The 19,216-nt window shown below is 41.9% G+C and overlaps 1 protein-coding gene across 1 annotated transcript in view; it reads left to right on the forward strand.

Annotated features, from left to right (window-relative positions):
- SGPP2 (sphingosine-1-phosphate phosphatase 2) overlaps window positions 1–19,216 on the forward strand; it is a 127,202-nt gene that overhangs the window by 34,043 nt on the left and 73,943 nt on the right. The window contains exon 2 of the mRNA XM_058533091.1: window positions 17,076–17,234. Within this exon, the coding sequence (XP_058389074.1) occupies window positions 17,076–17,234 (159 nt within the window). The remainder of the gene's footprint in view (window positions 1–17,075; window positions 17,235–19,216) is intronic.

Genomic DNA, 19,216 nt, shown 5'->3' on the forward strand with positions numbered 1-19,216 from the left:
TTGGACTTTATTCCAGGTGCAACCGGGAGCCATTGGAGGGCGGAAATTGTTCATTTTGTTGGTTTTTAGATATGACTTGGTTCTTTCTGATTTACATTTGAATGAGGTCATTTTGGCTGCTCTGTGATCCTTGACAAGTTGGGTTTTTAAATTATTATTTGATATTTGACCAATTAGGCTTTATTTTTTAAATTGAGTATAATTCACATACCACAGAATTCACCCTTTTAAATATACAATTCAGTGGTTTTTAGTGTATTCACAAAGCTGTGCAGCTGTGAAGCTGTGTAGATAATACGTCACCACTCTCTACTTTTAGGATTTAAGAATAAATTGTTTTAAGTTGCAAAAATGTGATGGTATAAGAAATCATCGTGTCAGCAACAGAGTGAGTAAAAGAAGGCTTGACAGAGACTATAGAGAAAACATGAAAACCCTCTTAATTCAGCATATCCTATAGAACTTTCTGCGAGGATGGAAATGTTCCATATCTGTGCTGTCCAAATTGGTAGCCATTAGTCACATGAGCTGTTTAGCCCTTGAAATGTGACTAAAGCAACTGGATTTTTTATCTAATTAAATTTAAATAACCACATATGGCTACCATATTGTACAGTGCAGCTGTATAGCAACTTACAAATTCAATCTTATCTGAGATCATTTTCCCCATCTCCCCTACCTCCCCAGTTCCCAAAATGATTGAAATTTTGAAGCATATGCTATACAAATTGTTGTGTTTAAACTTAATCCTCACTACAAAGAGAAAGCTGCCGAGTTCCCACAAGGAATCTGGATGATGAGGGAAAGACAGAAGGGATGGGGGAGACTGTTCTGGAAATGTGTCTAAGTGGGAGTCAACTTGTTGGGCACCAGGCGTGGATGATGTCTGGACGCTCACGGGAAGGCAAGGGAAAGTTGTGAGCTTGGCCTTGGCTTCACAGCTCACAAGGATTAAAAATAATTCCAAAAGCAGAATATTTTGAGAGGACACGAAAGTAAGGTTCGTCTCTTGTTCAAGTTGTGGATTGTATGTGACGACAAGAACAAAATCTCCCCTTTTAGGATTCTGTCACCAAACTATTATTAAGAAGAATCAAAGATCCATGAAAGATTCTTTAAACTCTCATGGTGAAACCCATTAAGTTCCTCCCCCTCGCCCAAGTTCCATTTAAGCTATTTCTGTTATGAAAAAAAGTCGCCAGGATTTGCTTTTCCATCCTTCAGAAGAAGAAAAGTAGCCCAGGAAGAACCTTAGACTTTATTAGTGTTGTAAAAATAGTCAGTGTCTTTTTTCATTGTTCTTTATTTCCTGGTTTTTTTTTTAATTACCATGTCTTGTAAATATGAGACATACATGGAGGCAGACACATTTAACATACTTCTTATCCTAAAACGTCCTGTCCTATTTTGGACCAAAAATAAATCCTTGGCATTTATTATGTATGAAGTTATGAAAAGATGAGATGGCCTTTAATGTGTAATTGATATTTACCTATAACATACAACATGCTGGGGAGAAGACCAAAAATACTCACTTATTGCGTGACAAACTTAGAAGAAAAAAACACCATACACCTGTCAGAATGGCTATAATTACCAAGACAAAAAAATAACAAATGGTGGAGAGGGTGTGGAAAAAAGGGAACCCTCATACACTGCTAGTGGGAATGCAAACTGGTGCAGCCACTATGGAAAAGTATGGAGATTTCTCAAAAAATTAAAAACAGAAATACAATATGATCCAGCTATTCCACTACTGGGTGTTTACCCAAAGAACATGGAATCAACAATTCAAAGAGATCTATGCACCCGTATGTTCGTCGCATCATTATTCACAATAGCCAAGATGTGGAAACAATCCAAGTGCCCATCAACTGATGAATGGATAAAGAAGATGTGGTATGTATATACAATGGAATACTACTCAGCCATAAAAAAGATAAAATCGTCCCATTTGCAACAACATGGATGGACCTTGAGGGTATTATGTTAAGTGAAATAAGCCAGACAGAGAAAGACAAACACCGTCTGATTTCACTCATATGTGGAAGATAAACAAACACATGGACAGAGAGAACAGATTAGTGGTTACCAGAGGGGAAGTGGGGGGCCAAAAGGGGTAAAGGGGCATATATATGGTGATGGAAAAAAATTAGCCTACTGGTGGTGAGCACAATACAGTCTATATAGAAACTGATAATAATGTACACCTGAAATTCACAATGTTCTATACCATTATGACCTCAATAAAATAATTGAAAAAAAAAGAAAAAACAATCAGGCCGACCTCTAAAATTGCAAGGTTTCAGGGCAAGTGCACAAATGGAGACAGAGATTCTATAGGTCAAAATATTTCAGTTATTTATTAAGGTAACAAAGCATTAAATATAATACATTTTGACCTCCCTCCTTGACATGTATATCTTCACGTGACCTGGAAAGCTAGGTTCATATTTATAAATCTCAGATTCCCCAGATTTCCACGTTGGAATGTAGTAAAGACGGGGAGCCAGCTTGTCACCCGTCTAGGACTATACAATGGACTCCCCATGTTCCTAGGCTCTGTCTGCGTCCCCCACCAACGGCCAGCCCTCGGGTCTGGGGGAGATCACACCTGTGCTATCGTCCACGTTAGAGAGGACAGACCTGGGGAAGAGACCTGTGTTGGTCCTGCGTGCAGGCCCAGGCATTTGGGCAGGGAATGCTGGGGTCCTAGGTGCCTGGAGAATGTTCTAGAAGGTTGGGCATCTTCCCTTGGCATGTGAAGAAGGACACAGCTGGAGGAGGGTCAGAGTGGGGTGTCTAACTCCGGAGTCCGGGGCACGAACCCTGGTGGCCTGGGTCTAAGGGCAGCACTGAATCTTTTGTGTTTTAGGAACCAGTGTCCATTTCAGTGCCTCTGTGTTGAAAGAAATCGCTCCCTATCCCGCCCCTTAAACCTCACCAAGCTGGGACAGTAGAACAGTCTCTTATTGGAGTTATCTTTCAAGATCTGGTTCTACAGGTGGCCTGTTTTGCAGTCAGAAATCAGTAGTTTTTAGTTAGGCATTTCCAGGACTCCTGAGTGCTTTAAAAAATATTTTTAAGCTTTATGAAATATAATTCACATACCATGCTATTTACCTATTTAAATATTTTTTCGTATATTCATAGAGTTGTGCAACCATCACCACAATCGATTTTAGAGCATTTTCATCACTACAAAAAGAAACCTGTGCCCATTAGCAGTCCCTCCCCTCTCTCCCCACTGCAACCTCTGCCCTGGGCACCCTCTAATCTCCTCTCTGTCTCTTGGGATTTGCCTAGTCTTCACTGAGTGTTTTTGGACTTTTCAAGCATCTCCCCTTTCATATGTACATTGGCCCAGAGAGAATAGTAAAACCCTAGTACATTCAAACATTTGGTTTGTTTTCCCAATAGATGTAGATTAGTGCTTCTCAAACTTGAATCTTCTCAAACCTTAATGTGCCTGCGAGTCACCTGGGAAATCTGATGAACATTTCCCGGTGATTCCGCAGGTCTGGCGTGGGGCCTGAGATTCTGACTTTCTAACAAGTGATGCCCGTGCTGCCGTCTGGGGACCACTCTTCAAAGGACAAAGACATAGATGACGCTGATGTCTTATTTTAACCAGAGCAGCCTCCGTTTCAGGCAGTGCGTCAAGGACTTGAAATTTGGAACTGGCTTAGTATGGCAGGTTCCCATCATAGCATAGAAAGCAGGGGGAAGGAAGCGTGTGCATGTGTGTGCGTGTGTGTGTGTGCTTGTGTGTGAGGCAGTGGGCAGGGCTTCGCGTGCATGGACCTCTGTCTACGATTCTGAAATTAGGGCTGTGAGGACCCCAAGCATTCTTTTTCCCTCCTCTAGTCTTCAAGTGCATGCTCTCCCTCATTCATCGTCGTCCTTGTGTTGGCAAACAGAGGTACCAGAGGTTGTTTAACTTGGTCTGGTTCTCGTCCTTATTAAGGCTTCAACCCATGTTTCTCTGACGCATCAGGGCCAGTGGTTCTGGTCATACAGTGCTTTCTGGAAATCGTGTTCTATGAAAAGAAATGAGAACCACATTTTCCACATGTTGGTATTTTTGGTGAGTTCTGTGTCCTTAGTATGGGACCCACCGTCCCTGTTTACGGAGGAGGCATGTGAAGTGTGTGGCACCAGGTGACAGGGCTTAACTGGAACCCAGAACCTGAGGGTTTATTCAGGGTCGGTCCATGCACAGCCTGGGGCGTCCAGTTGCCATCCTTGGAAGAACTCCCTTTCTCTGGGTTTCATCAAATTGTTTTTGTTTCTGTGGTTTCTTGCTAAATAACTGTATCATCAGATCCCACACGGCAAAGCCAAGACCAAAGCAGAAATCCAGCTTTGCTGATGGCCCACAGAGGCTCTCGGCACATCCAGCTTTAATTTCAGATGTGATGGCAGAGGCAGGTTGTGTGTAAGACCCTCTGTGAGCACAGCATACCAAGTGGTTTCATGGGTGTGTTGCAGCGCGTCTTCGACCTCTCCTGAGACACATTTAAATCTGAAAAAAGATGGGAAATCACTGAGAAAGGACAAGAACGCAAGCACAGGTCATTTAGAGCACATCTCTGATCGTGTCACTTCCTGACTCAAACACTCTCAGTGGCTCCCCATTACCTGCATATTAACCCAACCTCCTTGTTACAGCCTTCAGGACTCCTCTCTCTGGCTCTGGCCCCCCTTTCTAGTCTTGCTACCTACATCTCCCCTTATAAATACCTTACACTCTAGCTCTCCTGGACTGTGTGCTCTTCCAGAACACTGTGCCTAGCTGCTTCCATTCCCTTCCTCATGCTGTTCCCTTCAGCTGGAATGTCCCTCTTCCCTCTCTCTTTCTGTCACAGTTCCAGTCATCCTTCCAGGATGGTTTACTTGCCTCCTCCTCTGTGATGTCTTTGTTTGTTTTTTAAATCTTCTTACTTTCTTTCCCTCCTCTGTCTTCCACTGTAATTGGGCACTTCTGACATTTTCTTATTATTCACACTGTTAATAAACACAATGCAAATACAACCACCATCTACTGAGCACATCCTGTGTATCTGTTGTGGTGTGATGTGGTTTCCATAAGTGACTTCATTTCATCTTCCAAACGCCTCTATGAGGGAGCTGGTGTTACACCCACTGCACAGGTGAGGACACGCCCACCACACAGGTGAGGACACGCCCACTGCACAGGTGAGGATAGACCCACTGTACAGATGAGAAGGTTCAAACTTCCCCAGAGTTGCCCCAGCAGATCTGTCGTTGGCCCCAAGGCTGGCTGACACCCAGACCCTCTTAGGTTCCATTTATATCCACTTATCTCAGCCAGAGCTGGCTGGCGCTGATGAAGGAGGGCTCTGGGTCGTGTGTGACCCCCTAGGACTTCCAAAGCTGGCAGGACCTGGTTTTACCTGTTGTGTGCTGGATTATGGGACCGGCCCTCTGCCTCAGCCCGGTGACTGTCACAGCTCTTGCTGGTCCTCAGGTCATTCTTTATTTCTTCAGTAGAGTGCTTTGAGCAGTGGCCCTCGGGCAGCCTTAAAGTGTATCCCGGGAGCTTTTGCCACATCTGGCAAAGAGACTTGAGGTCCTCGGGAAAACAAAGCAAGCGAACAACAACAGGACCAAAAAATGCAAACAGGTGGTTGCAGGGATCGTTGTCAATGTGGATGCTTGGCCAGGTTGAGAAAAGAGCCAAATAGAGATAAAGACCATGGAATGGTGCCTCCAGGTGCCCCAGCAGACGTGGGCAGGGAACTCTGGTAAGAGGCTCTCGGGTGATAAGATTTCTGCTCATGTTGACACAGGCCAACCTGCGCACGTGTTTGTTGTCTTGTTCTGTGCTGGGATCTACCGTGAGAACGGGTGAGTGAGACAGTGGAGCACAGTGAAGTTGGGACTGAAAAATTAAACAATCAAGGGTGACCAAAATCGTGATCTAAAATAATATTTTAGGGACCTAGGGAAATGCTCACGGTATAATAAATCATACTTAAACATTTAAGATTCACTGGAATCTCAATTTTGTGAAAATACATGCCATCACACACACTCACACTTATGCATAGGAAAAAGACCAGTGGAGATATTCAAAGGGGTTGAGTCTGAGAGGTGGGATAACGCGTATTTTTTCACTTTGTTTTTATATAGTTTTTGAACTCCCAAATGTTCTTGAGTGAAATGTGTTAATCAGAAGAAAAACAAGTGATAATCAGATAATTGGGGAAAAAAACAAGTGATAAAAAAGCCCCAACGTTTAACACAAGAAATTAAAAGTAAAAAAACAAAACAAAATAACATTCACAGGGCACAAAGAAATCAGAGCTTGCCAGGGACAGGCTGGGTGGGGAGGACCATTGTTCTCACCCAGCACGGCTTTCTTCTTAATGTTCTTTTATGTGTGTGCATACAATTTCAAAGCTTTTCCTAAGTTTATTTTTATGACCAGTTGCCTTAAACTAGTTCAGAGATAGCCTTCCAGAGGGAACTACAGTTTGAAAATGTGATGGAAATTGATGGAACTTCCCGAGAACTTTTCATGTAGACAAGGCTTAAGAGGAGTGTGGAGGGAGTGAGACTCTCTTGGCAAAATGTCCTTCCCTTCCATGGATCCCTCCTTGATCTGTCCATCCCTGCTTTACCCATGATGCCCTCTGCTACACATCGACACTGCCCCAGGGAGTGGGGCGGATCAGGAAAAGAAAATTGTTCCAAAGTACTATCTACCATCTTGAATTCCTCCAGAGCTCTAAAAAGTGGAATGAGGAGGGGACAGCTCGAAGATATCTTTCTGCTTCGTCCTTCTCCTCCATGTACACACATACCTACCCCCACTACCATGATGGTCTTGGATGAAGAAAACTCCAAGCTAAAGATTCTGTGCCCATTTTGCCCAAATAAACAAGAAAGATTGAAGCAGGAAAGCCTTTGGATAAGATCTCTTTGACTTCAGAGGCAAACCAGTCAGAGTTCAGTTTTGGTTTTGTCTGATTTAAACGTTTGTTTTTAAATCTTTTTACGTAAAAGATCACCAAGGAGAAAATCTTACATGTGCCCGAATAGCTTTCCTGCATTTTTGTGGTGCCTTTTTAAGTTTTAGAAAATGTTTTTTGAAGGGAATTAGGAATGAGTGAATTCATGCTGCCAGGTTAGAAAAGAACTGAATCACCCCTTTCAAGTTCTGAATTCTGAGTGTGTGCGTTGGGGCGGGGAATGGAATTCCTGGATTAAAACTAATGAACTCAAGTTTATAAAACTCCTTCTTAAACATCATATAACTCTTCCAAATGTCATTTTGATAAGTTAATATAAATGAATCAGAAACATCTGTACCAAAAATCCCCCTGAACACACAAGGGCTTAACAATTAACTGGAAGAATGTTTGGCACAATGTGTTTCAGGTTTGAGCGGATCCAAAATGTTTTGAGAAACAGTGAAGTTCTTAAGACATTTTGGGAATTTAAAGGGCAGCTGGTCCTCCCAGCCTCTTTAAAAATGGGAGTGGGTATTTCTGTTCTTTGGGTGCACCCCTGTTGTTCTTATTGTTTGTGGAGGAAATTCTAGCAGAGGCCCACGTCTCTTGTTTCTGCGAACTGCTGTCCTATCCTCTCTCTATCCCAGTCTTAGATTTGCCTCCTAAGCAGATATTGTGTGTTCCAGACACAGAATTCTGAAAGTGATGGTGAGGCAGTGTTTTATTGAGTTGTAAGACCCCTTTCTGATTCAGGTGAAGCATTGTTGCCAGCACGGATCACTGCCTCACATTTTCAAGAATTTCACGATTTGTGGTACTGGTTCACCCTTTCCGATGGTCCCCAATATGAGAAAGAGCTGGCTCTTGAGGAAAAGCAAAACAAGATATCGGATGTTCGGAGGATGCGATGAAATCTGATGGATTGTCAGGAGGAAAAGAAAGTTTATGTTGTGGAAAAGGCTACAACTAAAACTCCACTGTAAATAAAAGCCACCTTGAGTTCAGTCCCCTCAAGCTCCCTCTTATTCTTGGACACAGACTGAGGGATCCCAACAAAGGCCAACCAAGCAGATGAAAGTGATTAGTCTGCAGTTCCCTGTCAAGCTCTTTTATTCAAAGAAGTTGTCCTTCCATTTTATTGACTTTCAGTCTCGACATCCTGAAATTTTAATCACTGAGCACTGGGCAGACATCAGTTAGATCATCCAACTAGTAATTTTATCTGGACTTGAAGATGAAAGAGGAAACCCTCGAACATTCTCGTTTCTTCGGTTTTCCCCTTCAAGGAACACTGTCAATCTTTCTTAGGCTTCCTAAGTAATCACCATTTAATTTTCTTTATGAGTCAGAAAGTCTTGACTCCCTAAACTTAAAAAATAAAGAGTAATTAGAAGTGATGGGAGCATATTAGTAAATAGACATGAATTCAAGACAACACGTGTCAACCTCACCGTGGAAACAATGTGATTCCACCCCAATTTAAGATCAGCACTGCTAATTAATGATATTTCTCCACGAAGTTTAAGAAATCAAAAAACAAAAGAATTAAAGCAGGGTTTCTTCCCACTGTTTCTGAGCCAAAATTTGTTTTAGTCTTGCCAGAGTAGATCAAATCATGCCCTTATTTGAAACCTTTCGGTTACTTACTATTTCTCCCAAGCTAAATCCCAAACCTTGGCTTGAGCTAGCTTCTGCTGTTAACTTCATCTCCTGTTTATCTCTTTATCACCTGCCATGTTCCAGCACACAGACCTGGTTCCTGCTTCAAGGCCTTTTACTAAGTGTTCCTCGCTAACCCACAGACCCTGAAGGAACTGGCTCATCTCCCCATCCAGGGCTCAGCTCAAATGGCTCCTCCATGCAAGAGCATCCCCCAACACACATGTATCACTTTGTATCATATTATCTTGCTTTAATTTCATTATAGTACTTACGGCTAAATGAAATAATCTTGCTTATTGTCAACCTTCCATCACGAAAGTGTTAGCAATGAATGAATAGTCTACATAGACATGGCCTGTGGTTAAAAAAGATTTGCCATTTTCAATTTTTTTTTAGATGTTGGGCATTGCTTGGTTTGTACTTGGTGTATTAACATGCTAGTTGGTGTCTTATAATAGCTGGGAGGGAGTGTTTATTTTACAAATATTCCATCTCTGCAGAGTGTAATGGCATGCCTGCCAAAGCCTAGTCTTTCAGAGAGAGAGAGCGGGACAAAGACCTTGCAAATTATAGGTTCTATTGAAAGAGGCGCCAAGTTCCTTAGATTTGCCCTTCCCAATTGCTGAGCTCTAGATTAGAAATCCTGGCTGATTATATGCCGAGTATGAGAATCAGAGAGCAAGGCAATATAGAGTTTTAGTCCTGAATCGACTGCCTTTGAGGACATTGCCCTGACCCTGGACGGTATTTTTCTGGGGAGGCCCAGGTCTCCATAAATGGCCATCAATCTGGAGATGATCAGCTGACACCCCTCTTCTTCCACAATCTCAAACACATGAAGACGTTGCCTACCTTGAAAAATGACTCTAGGCATGCATGTGCCAACATGGCAACCCTCAGGAGTTGATGAGAATGAGTGTGCAGGTTGAATGTATATTATTGCAGATGTAACTAGAAATGACAAAGAATTTCCCAAGTTGGGTTAAAAAAAATAGTTTGGAACTTCCAAAAACCATTGATCGTAATGGGATACTCTCCTCTTAGTTTTGATCTTTTCTAAAAAAAAAAGAGAGAGAGAGAAAAAAGCAAATTACTGCCTCCATCTTAACAGAGAACATAAGGACAGATGTGCCTGCCTGCAGAGGTCAGAGAACTTTGTTCCAAGCGCGATTCTGACAGTGGTAAAAAAGCCCTTTTTAGGGAAATGAGGTTTGTTTTACTGTATTGTGATGGTCTGAGAGGTTGGGAATGTTTTTCAAACTTCATGACTCCTTCTTAACTAATTTTGGATTTGTCATCAAGGGATTTCTGCAAACCCTTCCCGAATGAGGGTGAGGAGCCCAAGATGGCTTGTTTGTTTATGCGTGGTCAGCTGGTTGTTTGATCCGGCTGCTATTTCAGTGGGGCATCTCTTATGCATGCCCTTCTCTTTAGTACCTTCTGTGGTCCAGACACTTGTCTGGGCTCAGTTCCCACATCTGGACTCTGGTAGGACCCTCCATGGAATTCACTAACTATTCCTTTCTGGTTTGTCACCAGCACGTTTACCTGTCGCTTTGATCACCTTATCTTACTCTTTAAACTCCCACTGAGTCTTCCTCCAACAGTGAGGATTAAATCTGAGAGCCTTACTTTTTGGTTTAAAAACCCGTTACTGGAGTGTCCTTCATCCTCGCTACTCAACGTGTGGTCCTTGTGTTGGCAACATGGCAGCATATGCATCACCTGGGAGCTCGTTGGAAATCTCAGCCCTGCCCCAGGTGAACTGCATCAAAATCTGCATTTTAACAAAATCCAAGTCATTCGTATGCACATTAGAATTGAGAAGTCCTCAATTTTCTCATTTTCTGAGAAGTCCTCGCTGCTACCATCATCACTCGTGGCCAACAGCTAGGTCTTATTGAGAGGTTTCTCTGCTAGGCTTTGAACTGAGTGCTCTGCATACACCATCAACAATATCTGATTTCATCTTCCCGACGTTCCAATGTGGTATGTCCTATTATTATTCCCATTTGCAGAAGGGGAAACTGAGGCCCTGGGGGATCAAGTCACTGGTGTGAGATTATTCAGGTAGTAAGTGGTGGAGCAGCCTAGATTCATTTTGAGATGCTTTGCCTCCAGAGTCCATGTTCCTAACCACAGGGCTCTGGGCCTTCCCTCTTCCTGGACTCTTCTGCTCTCCAGGGCAATCCACTATGTATTAGTTTGTTTCTTTCTCATCAGACTGTAAAACTTCTCTATAGGAAAGCCATTGTGAAGGGAATGCTGCTGTCTGGTGTGTTCTATAAAAGAGCTTTGGGTCTTAAAATTACTTTAAGACCTGTATAGATTTGATCTCTCTCCACCCTAGAGAATGAGTTCCTTCTACTGCTTCCAGTGAAAGTGGACAGCTCAGAGCTGCCCGTATCATCCTCCTGATGCAAACTCCTTCTGGCTCCGTTGCAATAGAGGGTATCTCAAACTTGACCTTTGGAAGAATACTTAACATTTACAGCTCTAATCTGAAAAAATGGAGATAAGTGATATGACCTTGCAATGACATTGGGCCAGAGTTTATTAAATCCTTTAAAGACTCAAGGTTGGAATACCTATAGCCTGTGTACTGAAGGCCAAAAGTTAATTATAGGAATGTGGTATGTGATTTCCTGCAGAGATTGAGGTCAGTGGTTTTCAAACTGATTACTGAACTGCTCTGAGGGGATGCTCCAGAGAAGGCCTGGGGGATGGGGGAGTGGGAGTGGCCTGGTCTGAAATAGGGGTTCCCTGGGCCCCTCCTCACTTTCCATGAATTAGTACAGACTTTTAATCTTATATCATTTTATATAATAGGCCCTGGGGTGACATTTTATTTAATGGGCCTTTCCCTACTTAAAATTCTTTTTGTGGGCCAGCCCTGATGGTCCAGTGGTTAAAGTTCAGCACTCTCACCGCTTCGGTGGCCCAGGTTTGTTTCCCAGTCACAGAACCACACCACCTATCTGTCAGTTGCCATGCTGTGGCGGCAGCTCACACAGAAGAACTAGAAGGACTTATAACTAGGATATACAACCATGTGCTGGGGCTTCGGAGAGGAAAAACATTTTTTTTGTATATTGAAAAGCAACTGGACTAATCCTACTCCATCATTTGCAGCTGAGGCCGTTGAGGTTCAGACAGGCAAATTGACTTCCCCAAGGTCACGCATTGTTTTGGCTAAAAGCTATTTCTTCTATTTCTCCTTTGAAAGCTCAAACCTGGGCCGGCTGCCAAGTCTGCTGGGCATTCGCCTCTCTGCTGTCTAGGTCAACTGTTATTATAGCCAGTGGTGCTGACCTGGCCATATTTCCTTTGCATTTAGGACTCCTTGGGGTGTGTTTGGAAAACAAAACACTCTTCAGGTGCTGGGGGGCAGAGCTGAATCAAGAAGTCATATATTTGCAGTCTTCTTTCTCTTCTGTCATGCAGTCAGTCTGCATGGCTCTCCTCCTTCCTGATTTATTTATGCATTGCAGGCAGCCTTGCAGAGAACACAGAACACTCTGATGTTGGCAAAATAGAGCAGCTCTTCTCAGACCCAAAGGTTAGGTTACTGAAAACCACATTTTAGTAGAACGTAGATCTGAGGAATTTACGACCAAAAAGGGAAGATGGCATTGGGAGACTGAAAACACATTTTTTTTTTTAACTTTCAGGAAAATAAACCAATAAATAAAATACACAAATGAGGATACCAATGACATTTTGCAATTAGTAAGGATGGATATGTAGGCAATTTCTATCTTATCCCTTGTTTACTAGAAACTTCTTCATTTGGCTTTGGGACAGATGATAGGCATACTAAGAAGTACTTTATTTCTAAAAGCTCTCTACTCACTTAAATGTTCAATGCCTTCCTGATCTTTGTCTAAAAAATTCGCTGCTAATTCCTGCCTCTTGAGTCTGTGCCCCAGACACGGCCCACAGTCTAGGCTGTCAGCCCCTTGTGTGTGGCCAGTTCTACAGAAATGTAGAAATAGCGTTCTGGGACCTGGTTTCCTTTCTCTCAGCTTTTTCCCTTCTCCTCTCTGCCATTCACTTTACCTACCATTTCTGCTTTACTGCCTGTTTCTTCTCCCTCTAATTGTTCCCGATGGGACCAACACCTACAATGGAACTGAAATTCTCGTTGTTTCCAAAGATATAGAAAAGTCATAATACACACTGAGATTTCCTACAGGAGAAACTCAGATTCTCATTCTGAAAAGACAACTACTTGACCACTTTATTTAGGTATGTATAATTCCCAAGAATTTGGGGCAAATATTGGCTCTCAAGCTACTTAATTGCATATACAGAGATGTTATCTAAAAAATCCTTTGGGTTTCCTTATATATATGCTGATATTCTAAATTTCACCCTTGCTTCTTCTGTTCCTAAGAAAATTTAGAGAACATTTGGCTGTCTCCCAAAAAAAGAGAATTCTTGAGAGATTGTAAAAAGCATATTTAGAGATGTTAATTAGTAATATGTAGCACTTAAGCAGTTTGCTGTCATCTTTGAAGGTCTTTTCAATTATTTACTAGGATTAAGATATTGAACTTGGTCTCAGGTAAATGTCCAGGGAAATGGTTGTCGCTGAGTATTTATAATGTCATATAGCACTTGTGTACCATGAAATGACATGAGGGAGGGGTTTGACCCTTGTCAGAGTTTCTCAAAGGTTCTCCTTGTAAAGCTTCAAAGCAGGCCAGATTACCAGGTGTACCTGGTAGCTGGCAGGTTAAAATGACTAATCTTTATGTAAAAAGGGGCTCTTTACAGGACGTGCCTCAAGGTCAAACCTGTTGGATGTATATGTATAAAACGGAACCTGCAGAGATTCATTGTCTCACTAGTTAATGAGATAGAGGAGAGGCTGGCCCAGTGGCATAGCGGTTAAGTGCACGAGCTCTGCTGCGGTGGCCCGGGGTTCGCAGGTTCCGATCCCGGGCACGCACCGATGCACTGCTTGTCAAGCCACGCTGTGACAGCATCCCATATAAAGTAGGGGAAGATGGGCACGGATGTTAGCCCAGGGCCAATCTTCCTCAGCAAAAAGAGGAAGATTGGCAACGGTTGTTAGCTCAGGGCTAATCTTCCTCACAAAAAAATAAATAAATAAGAGATAGAGGAGTTTGTCACTTATTTATTCTTCACAATCCCTTATCTTGTTTTGCAAATCCAGCCATAATATCTTGGCAGAGAGGTGAAACTATACCCTTCCTTATTTAATTCATTTTGTGCATTATTGTCTTTCTTATTTAGGATGGATCTATTGCCATTCTCTCTCATTTGAATTTACTTAGAAGTAAAGTTCATGCCGAAGAGAGATGAACATTTTTTAGCTTACGCTGTGTGCTCACCCCTGACTTGTAACTTTCTCCAGCTGAGTACCATGCACTGCTTGGCTTGAGGCTGAATCTTGAACTTGCCGTGACTGGTTTAGACGAATCCAGATATGCCTCTGGAGCCCAAGGCAGTGTCCACTCCCTCTGAGTTACAGTGCTTTGCCAGGGAGGTAGAGACACTGGAATAAAATCAAGAACCTCTTAGGAGGAAAGGAATACATACCTGGTAGGCAGCCAATAGTGTCAAGTACAGATATATTCTTGCAATTTCCAAGGTCATCTTTTTTTATTCCTTAAGTGTAAAAGTATGCTTGGTCTTCTTCAAGGCCTCAAACACAATATTGGTCCTTTAAAAATTCATTCCCCCAAATTATACTCGTTGGTGCCCCCCACCAAATAAGAGCTTCTGGAAGCCAGGTGTCATGCCTGGCTCATCTGAAGCTTCTTGGCACCCAGCATAGGTTCTGGGTCACCATAGGCACAGAACGAATATTTTCAGAATAAATACATATAACTTATTCTCTGAAATTCCTCCAGAATTCAAAGATGTCAGGGGCCGGCCCAATTGCGTAGTGGTTAAGTTTGCACTCTCTGCTTCGTCAGCCCCAGGTTCATGGGTTCCGATTCCAGGCGAGGACCTACATACCACTCATCAGCCATGCTGTGGTGGAGTCCCACATACAAAATAGAAGAAGATTGGCACAGATGTTAGCTCAGGGCCAATCTTCCTCAGCAAACAAACAACAAAAAACAACCAAAGACTTCAGAGTTTGTATAAAACAAAACACAACAAATCTAGCCCTACAAGAGTCTTGACATCTTTTCCTTTCCATTTTTGGTGTTGGCATTTTGCTTTAATTTTATTTTTATAAAGTTTATGACTATAAGTAGCATTAAAATTCTACTTTTTAGATTCATTTAACAGGGTGATGACGTTTTTGTTTTTTAGCTTGTTACTAATTTGCCATAATTTAAGGATGTTTACCATATTTTTAAATAGATTGTCTGCTTATTCCTGTGTTAACCCCTTCAATTCATTTTTTTTCTGCCTCCTACCAGGATAAGAGGGAGGGAAAGTGTGACAGAAAATGGGAGTGGATTTTAGCAGGCATTTGCTGTGTTTCTTACACCATCACTGTAGTGGGTTGACTTGACTAGTCCCATTTAAAAGGTAAACTAAAAATGTTCATCAGCAAGTGATTTTTCTGATGTCTTAGTCTCAGTTATCTATCGCTGCTGCAACAAATTACCACAAACTTAGTGGCTTAAACAACAAAAATTTATTCTCTTACAGCTGTAGGGGTCAGAAGTCCAAAATGGTTCTCATAGGACTGAAATCAAGGTGTCAGCAGGGCTGTATGCCTTTTGGAGGCCCAAGGGGGGAGGGGTTCATTTCCTTACTTTTTCTAGAGGTTTCTAGAGGCTGCCTGCATTCCGTCAGAATGGCTATAATTAACAAGACAGGAAACAACATGTGTTGGAGAGGATGTGGAGAGAAGGGAACTCTCATACACTGCTGGTGGGAGTGCAAACTGGTCCAGCCTCTATGGAAAACAGTATGGAGATTCCTCAAAAAATCAAGGATAGAACTACCATATGATCCAGCTATTCCACTGCTGGGTATTTATCCAAAGAACTTGAAAACACCAATTTGCAAAGGTACATGCACCCCTGTGTTCATTGCAGCGTTATTCACAATAGCCAAGACTTGGAAGCAACCTAAGTGCCCATCAAGGGACGAATGGATAAAGAAGCTGTGGTATATATACACAATGGAATACTACTCAGCCATAAGAAACGATGAAATCCAGCCATTTGTGACAACATGGATGGACATTGAGGGCATAATGCAAAGTGAAATAAGTCAGAGGGAGAAGGTCAAATACCGTATGATTTCCTTCATTAAGTAGTAGATAATAACAACAATAAACAAACACATAGGGACAGAGATTGGATTGGTGGTTACCAGAGGGGAAGGGGGGAGGGAGGAGGGTGAAAGGGATAATTTGGTACATGTGTGTGGTGATGGGTTGTAATTAGTATTTTGGTGGTGAACATGATGTAATCTATGCAGAAATAGAAGTACAATGATGTACACCTGAAATTTTTACAATGTTATAAACCAATGTTACTGCAATAAACAAAAAATTAAAAAAAATAAAAAAAATAAATAAAAATGTTCATCAGCAAGTGATTTTTCTGATGTCTTAGTCTCAGTTATCTATCGCTGCTGCAACAAATTACCACAAACTTAGTGGCTTAAACAACAAAAATTTATTGTCTTACAGCTGTAGGGGTCAGAAGTCCAAAATGGTTCTCATAGGACTGAAATCAAGGTGTCAGCAGGGCTGTATGCCTTTTGGAGGCCCGGGGGGGGGGTTCATTTCCTTACTTTTTCTAGAGGTTTCTAGAGGCTGCCTACATTCCTTGACTCGTGACCTCCTCCTCCATCTTCAAAGCCAGCGGTGTAGCATCTTCAAGTGTCTCTCTGACTCTTGACCTTCCTGCTTCCTTCTACCATTTTTAAGGATCTTTGTGATTACATTGAGCCACCCAGATACTCCAGGATAATCTCTCCATCTCAAAGTCCTTAATTTAATTACATCTGCAAAGTCTCTTTTGCCGTGTAAGATGGTAACATATCTGCAGGTTATAAGGATTAGGATGTGGACATCCTTGGGGGTGTTATTCTGCCTAGCATAGTCACAGATTCATACAGTGTCCTAACAGAGTTTGCCTCCCTCGAGTTTCTAGCCTTCTGAATACACAGGAAAAAGATTTTTGACTTTTTTGTGTGTCTTCTCCTGGTATTTCTGTCTTAGATATTACTTATTTAATTTTATGAAGAAGTAACGTCTTCTGTGATCATGTGGATGAATTGTGGTTAATAGATGTTCAGCAAGGATGTACACTGATAGTGATGATAGCATAATTACGTAATGGGAAAGGCAACACCCTGGCAATAGAGACCTATAAGTTTTAGATAGAGATTTTTTTTTTTTTTTTTTTTTAGATAGAGATTTTTAAAACTTGCCCTATGGTGACATGTTCGGTAAACTCACAAAGTCTCCTAACTTTTGTCTTTTAGGCTGATGTACAGAAGTACATTGTGAAGAATTATTTCTACTATTACCTATTCAGATTTTCAGCCACTTTGGGTCAAGAAGTGTTCTACATCACGTTTCTTCCATTCACTCACTGGAATATTGACCCTTATTTATCCAGAAGACTGATCATCATATGGGTTGTAAGTATTATTATTACTTAGGAACCACTACTACTTATAGAACAACTGTCTGCTTTGGTATTGAAGTACTTTGCATATGTGGGATTTTTGATCACTTAGAGTTGAATTTTTACCTAGTTTGCTTTGGAAAAATTACAGGAAAAGTTAAAAAGCCAGGAACACAACTCGTTTTGTTTGCAAAACCAAACCACCCTGTGGATTTCATGTACTTTGCTGCACGCCTCCCTGCGGGTTAATAAAACTAAAAGAGGGGGAAGTGGTGTGCAGAGAAGAAAGGACTTTTCTGGGAACCCATGAAGAGGCATAAAATGCGTCCTCCCAGGAGGCCCATTTGAGTAAAATTTGATCAAAAACCGAAACTAGAAGCTATTGACTAATAATTCCAAGCAGCATTAAGTGACTACTCTATATGCATTGGAGGCATGTATAGGGCAGGGCACCTTCCTCGAGGGAACTCCTTGTGTAGTTGGGGCAGCTGGGTTTGCACAAAAACCCAATGACAATTCCAGGTAGAGAGGTGGAGCCCCTTTCTCATGTTTTGCTTGAGACCCCATCATTTGACTTTGTTCAGGACCAAATAAGTTCTATTTTTTTTTCTTAATTGGGGGGATGGTGGCTATTTATAAGGCAGCAAAGCAAGCTGCAAGTGTATGGGCTTTGGGCTCTTATAGGCCTGGGTTCAAGTGCAGCTCGGCCACTGCACTTGTCTGTGTGCCCTTGTCCTGAGCCTTACTCATTAAGTAAGGTTTTATATTTAGATTTACTAATTTAAATGTATCTAATATCATGGGGTATAAATTGCCTTTTCAAAAACAAAACAAATTTTTAAAATACTATTTTGTTTAACCAGCAAACTTCACTTTTAGCAGCAATTATTTTAAAAAATGCAAAGAAAATTCTTGAACAATAAATTACAAGAGCCCAAGAGAAAAGAATATCTGTGCCTATTGTCCCTTTTGTTTAGAATGTAATTTGTCTAGCATTTGCCTTGCAAATTTTAAAATCAACTGTATTAAAACGTCACAGTACATTTTTCTGTTAATTCCTGCTGGTGTCTTACAAAAGCTCTTATCATGGAAAGAAAAAAAAATGCTTCACAGGTAGTAGATACAGTGGGTGATTTGGGGAAATAGTAACTAAAAATTAGTCTTTTTTAGCATTCAAAACCAGGACTGCAATGAAATACCCTTAGACAAGTTCCAAGTCCATGGTGTGTCAGGATTGCCTTCCTCATCTGTAAAATGGTGTTAATAATGCGTATCTCCCAGAATCATCGAGAAGACATACAGAGTGTGCACAGAGCTCAGGGCCTGGCAGATGGGAGGACTCTCCATGTCCTACTTGAGCATGATAATTAATGCATAGTGACTAGTCCGTGAAGGCAAAGGAGTCTTAAAGATCAACCAATTCGAAGGTCAAAGATTGTTTAGCTGGGAGAGGGAGCTTCAGGGACAAGGCTGCCAGCACGCTGTTTCCCTAACTCAAGATTCTTCCTGAAAACAGAGGCTCAGAGCGCTTGTTTGTGTGTAAAGGAGTTGGGGTTGCTGTGCGTCTCTGCTCTGAGAAGCTGTGTGATGTTAAGCAAGTGACTGCCCCACTCCGGGCTTTATTTTTCTTATGTGCAGAACAGGTTAGAGTGGCCTTGATTGGGAGCCATAAACTCAAATGTCCTCAACGGCAGGGGAGAGAAATAAAACAGTGAAGTCCTGTGTGGAGAGAAGTGGCAAGGGTGGGGGTATCCGTGAGAATCAGAGTGTGGCCACCTAGGAGCATAGGGGAGCAGCCGCCCCCTGGTTCCACCTGTGACAGCCATGATTAAAAATGGGCTGAAGTTGCTAGATCTGTTTTTCATGTGATATCTCCCAGTTTTTAAACGTAGGCTTACATTTTTAACACATTATGAGCCAACTAAACAAAGAATCCTTGAAGTCCAAACCTACGAGGCCTGTTTGAAGCCTCTAGCCTGAAGGACCGCTAAGGTC

Source organism: Diceros bicornis, chromosome 37, assembly GCF_020826845.1.
Source record: "Diceros bicornis minor isolate mBicDic1 chromosome 37, mDicBic1.mat.cur, whole genome shotgun sequence".
NCBI classification, from domain to species: domain Eukaryota; kingdom Metazoa; phylum Chordata; class Mammalia; order Perissodactyla; family Rhinocerotidae; genus Diceros; species Diceros bicornis.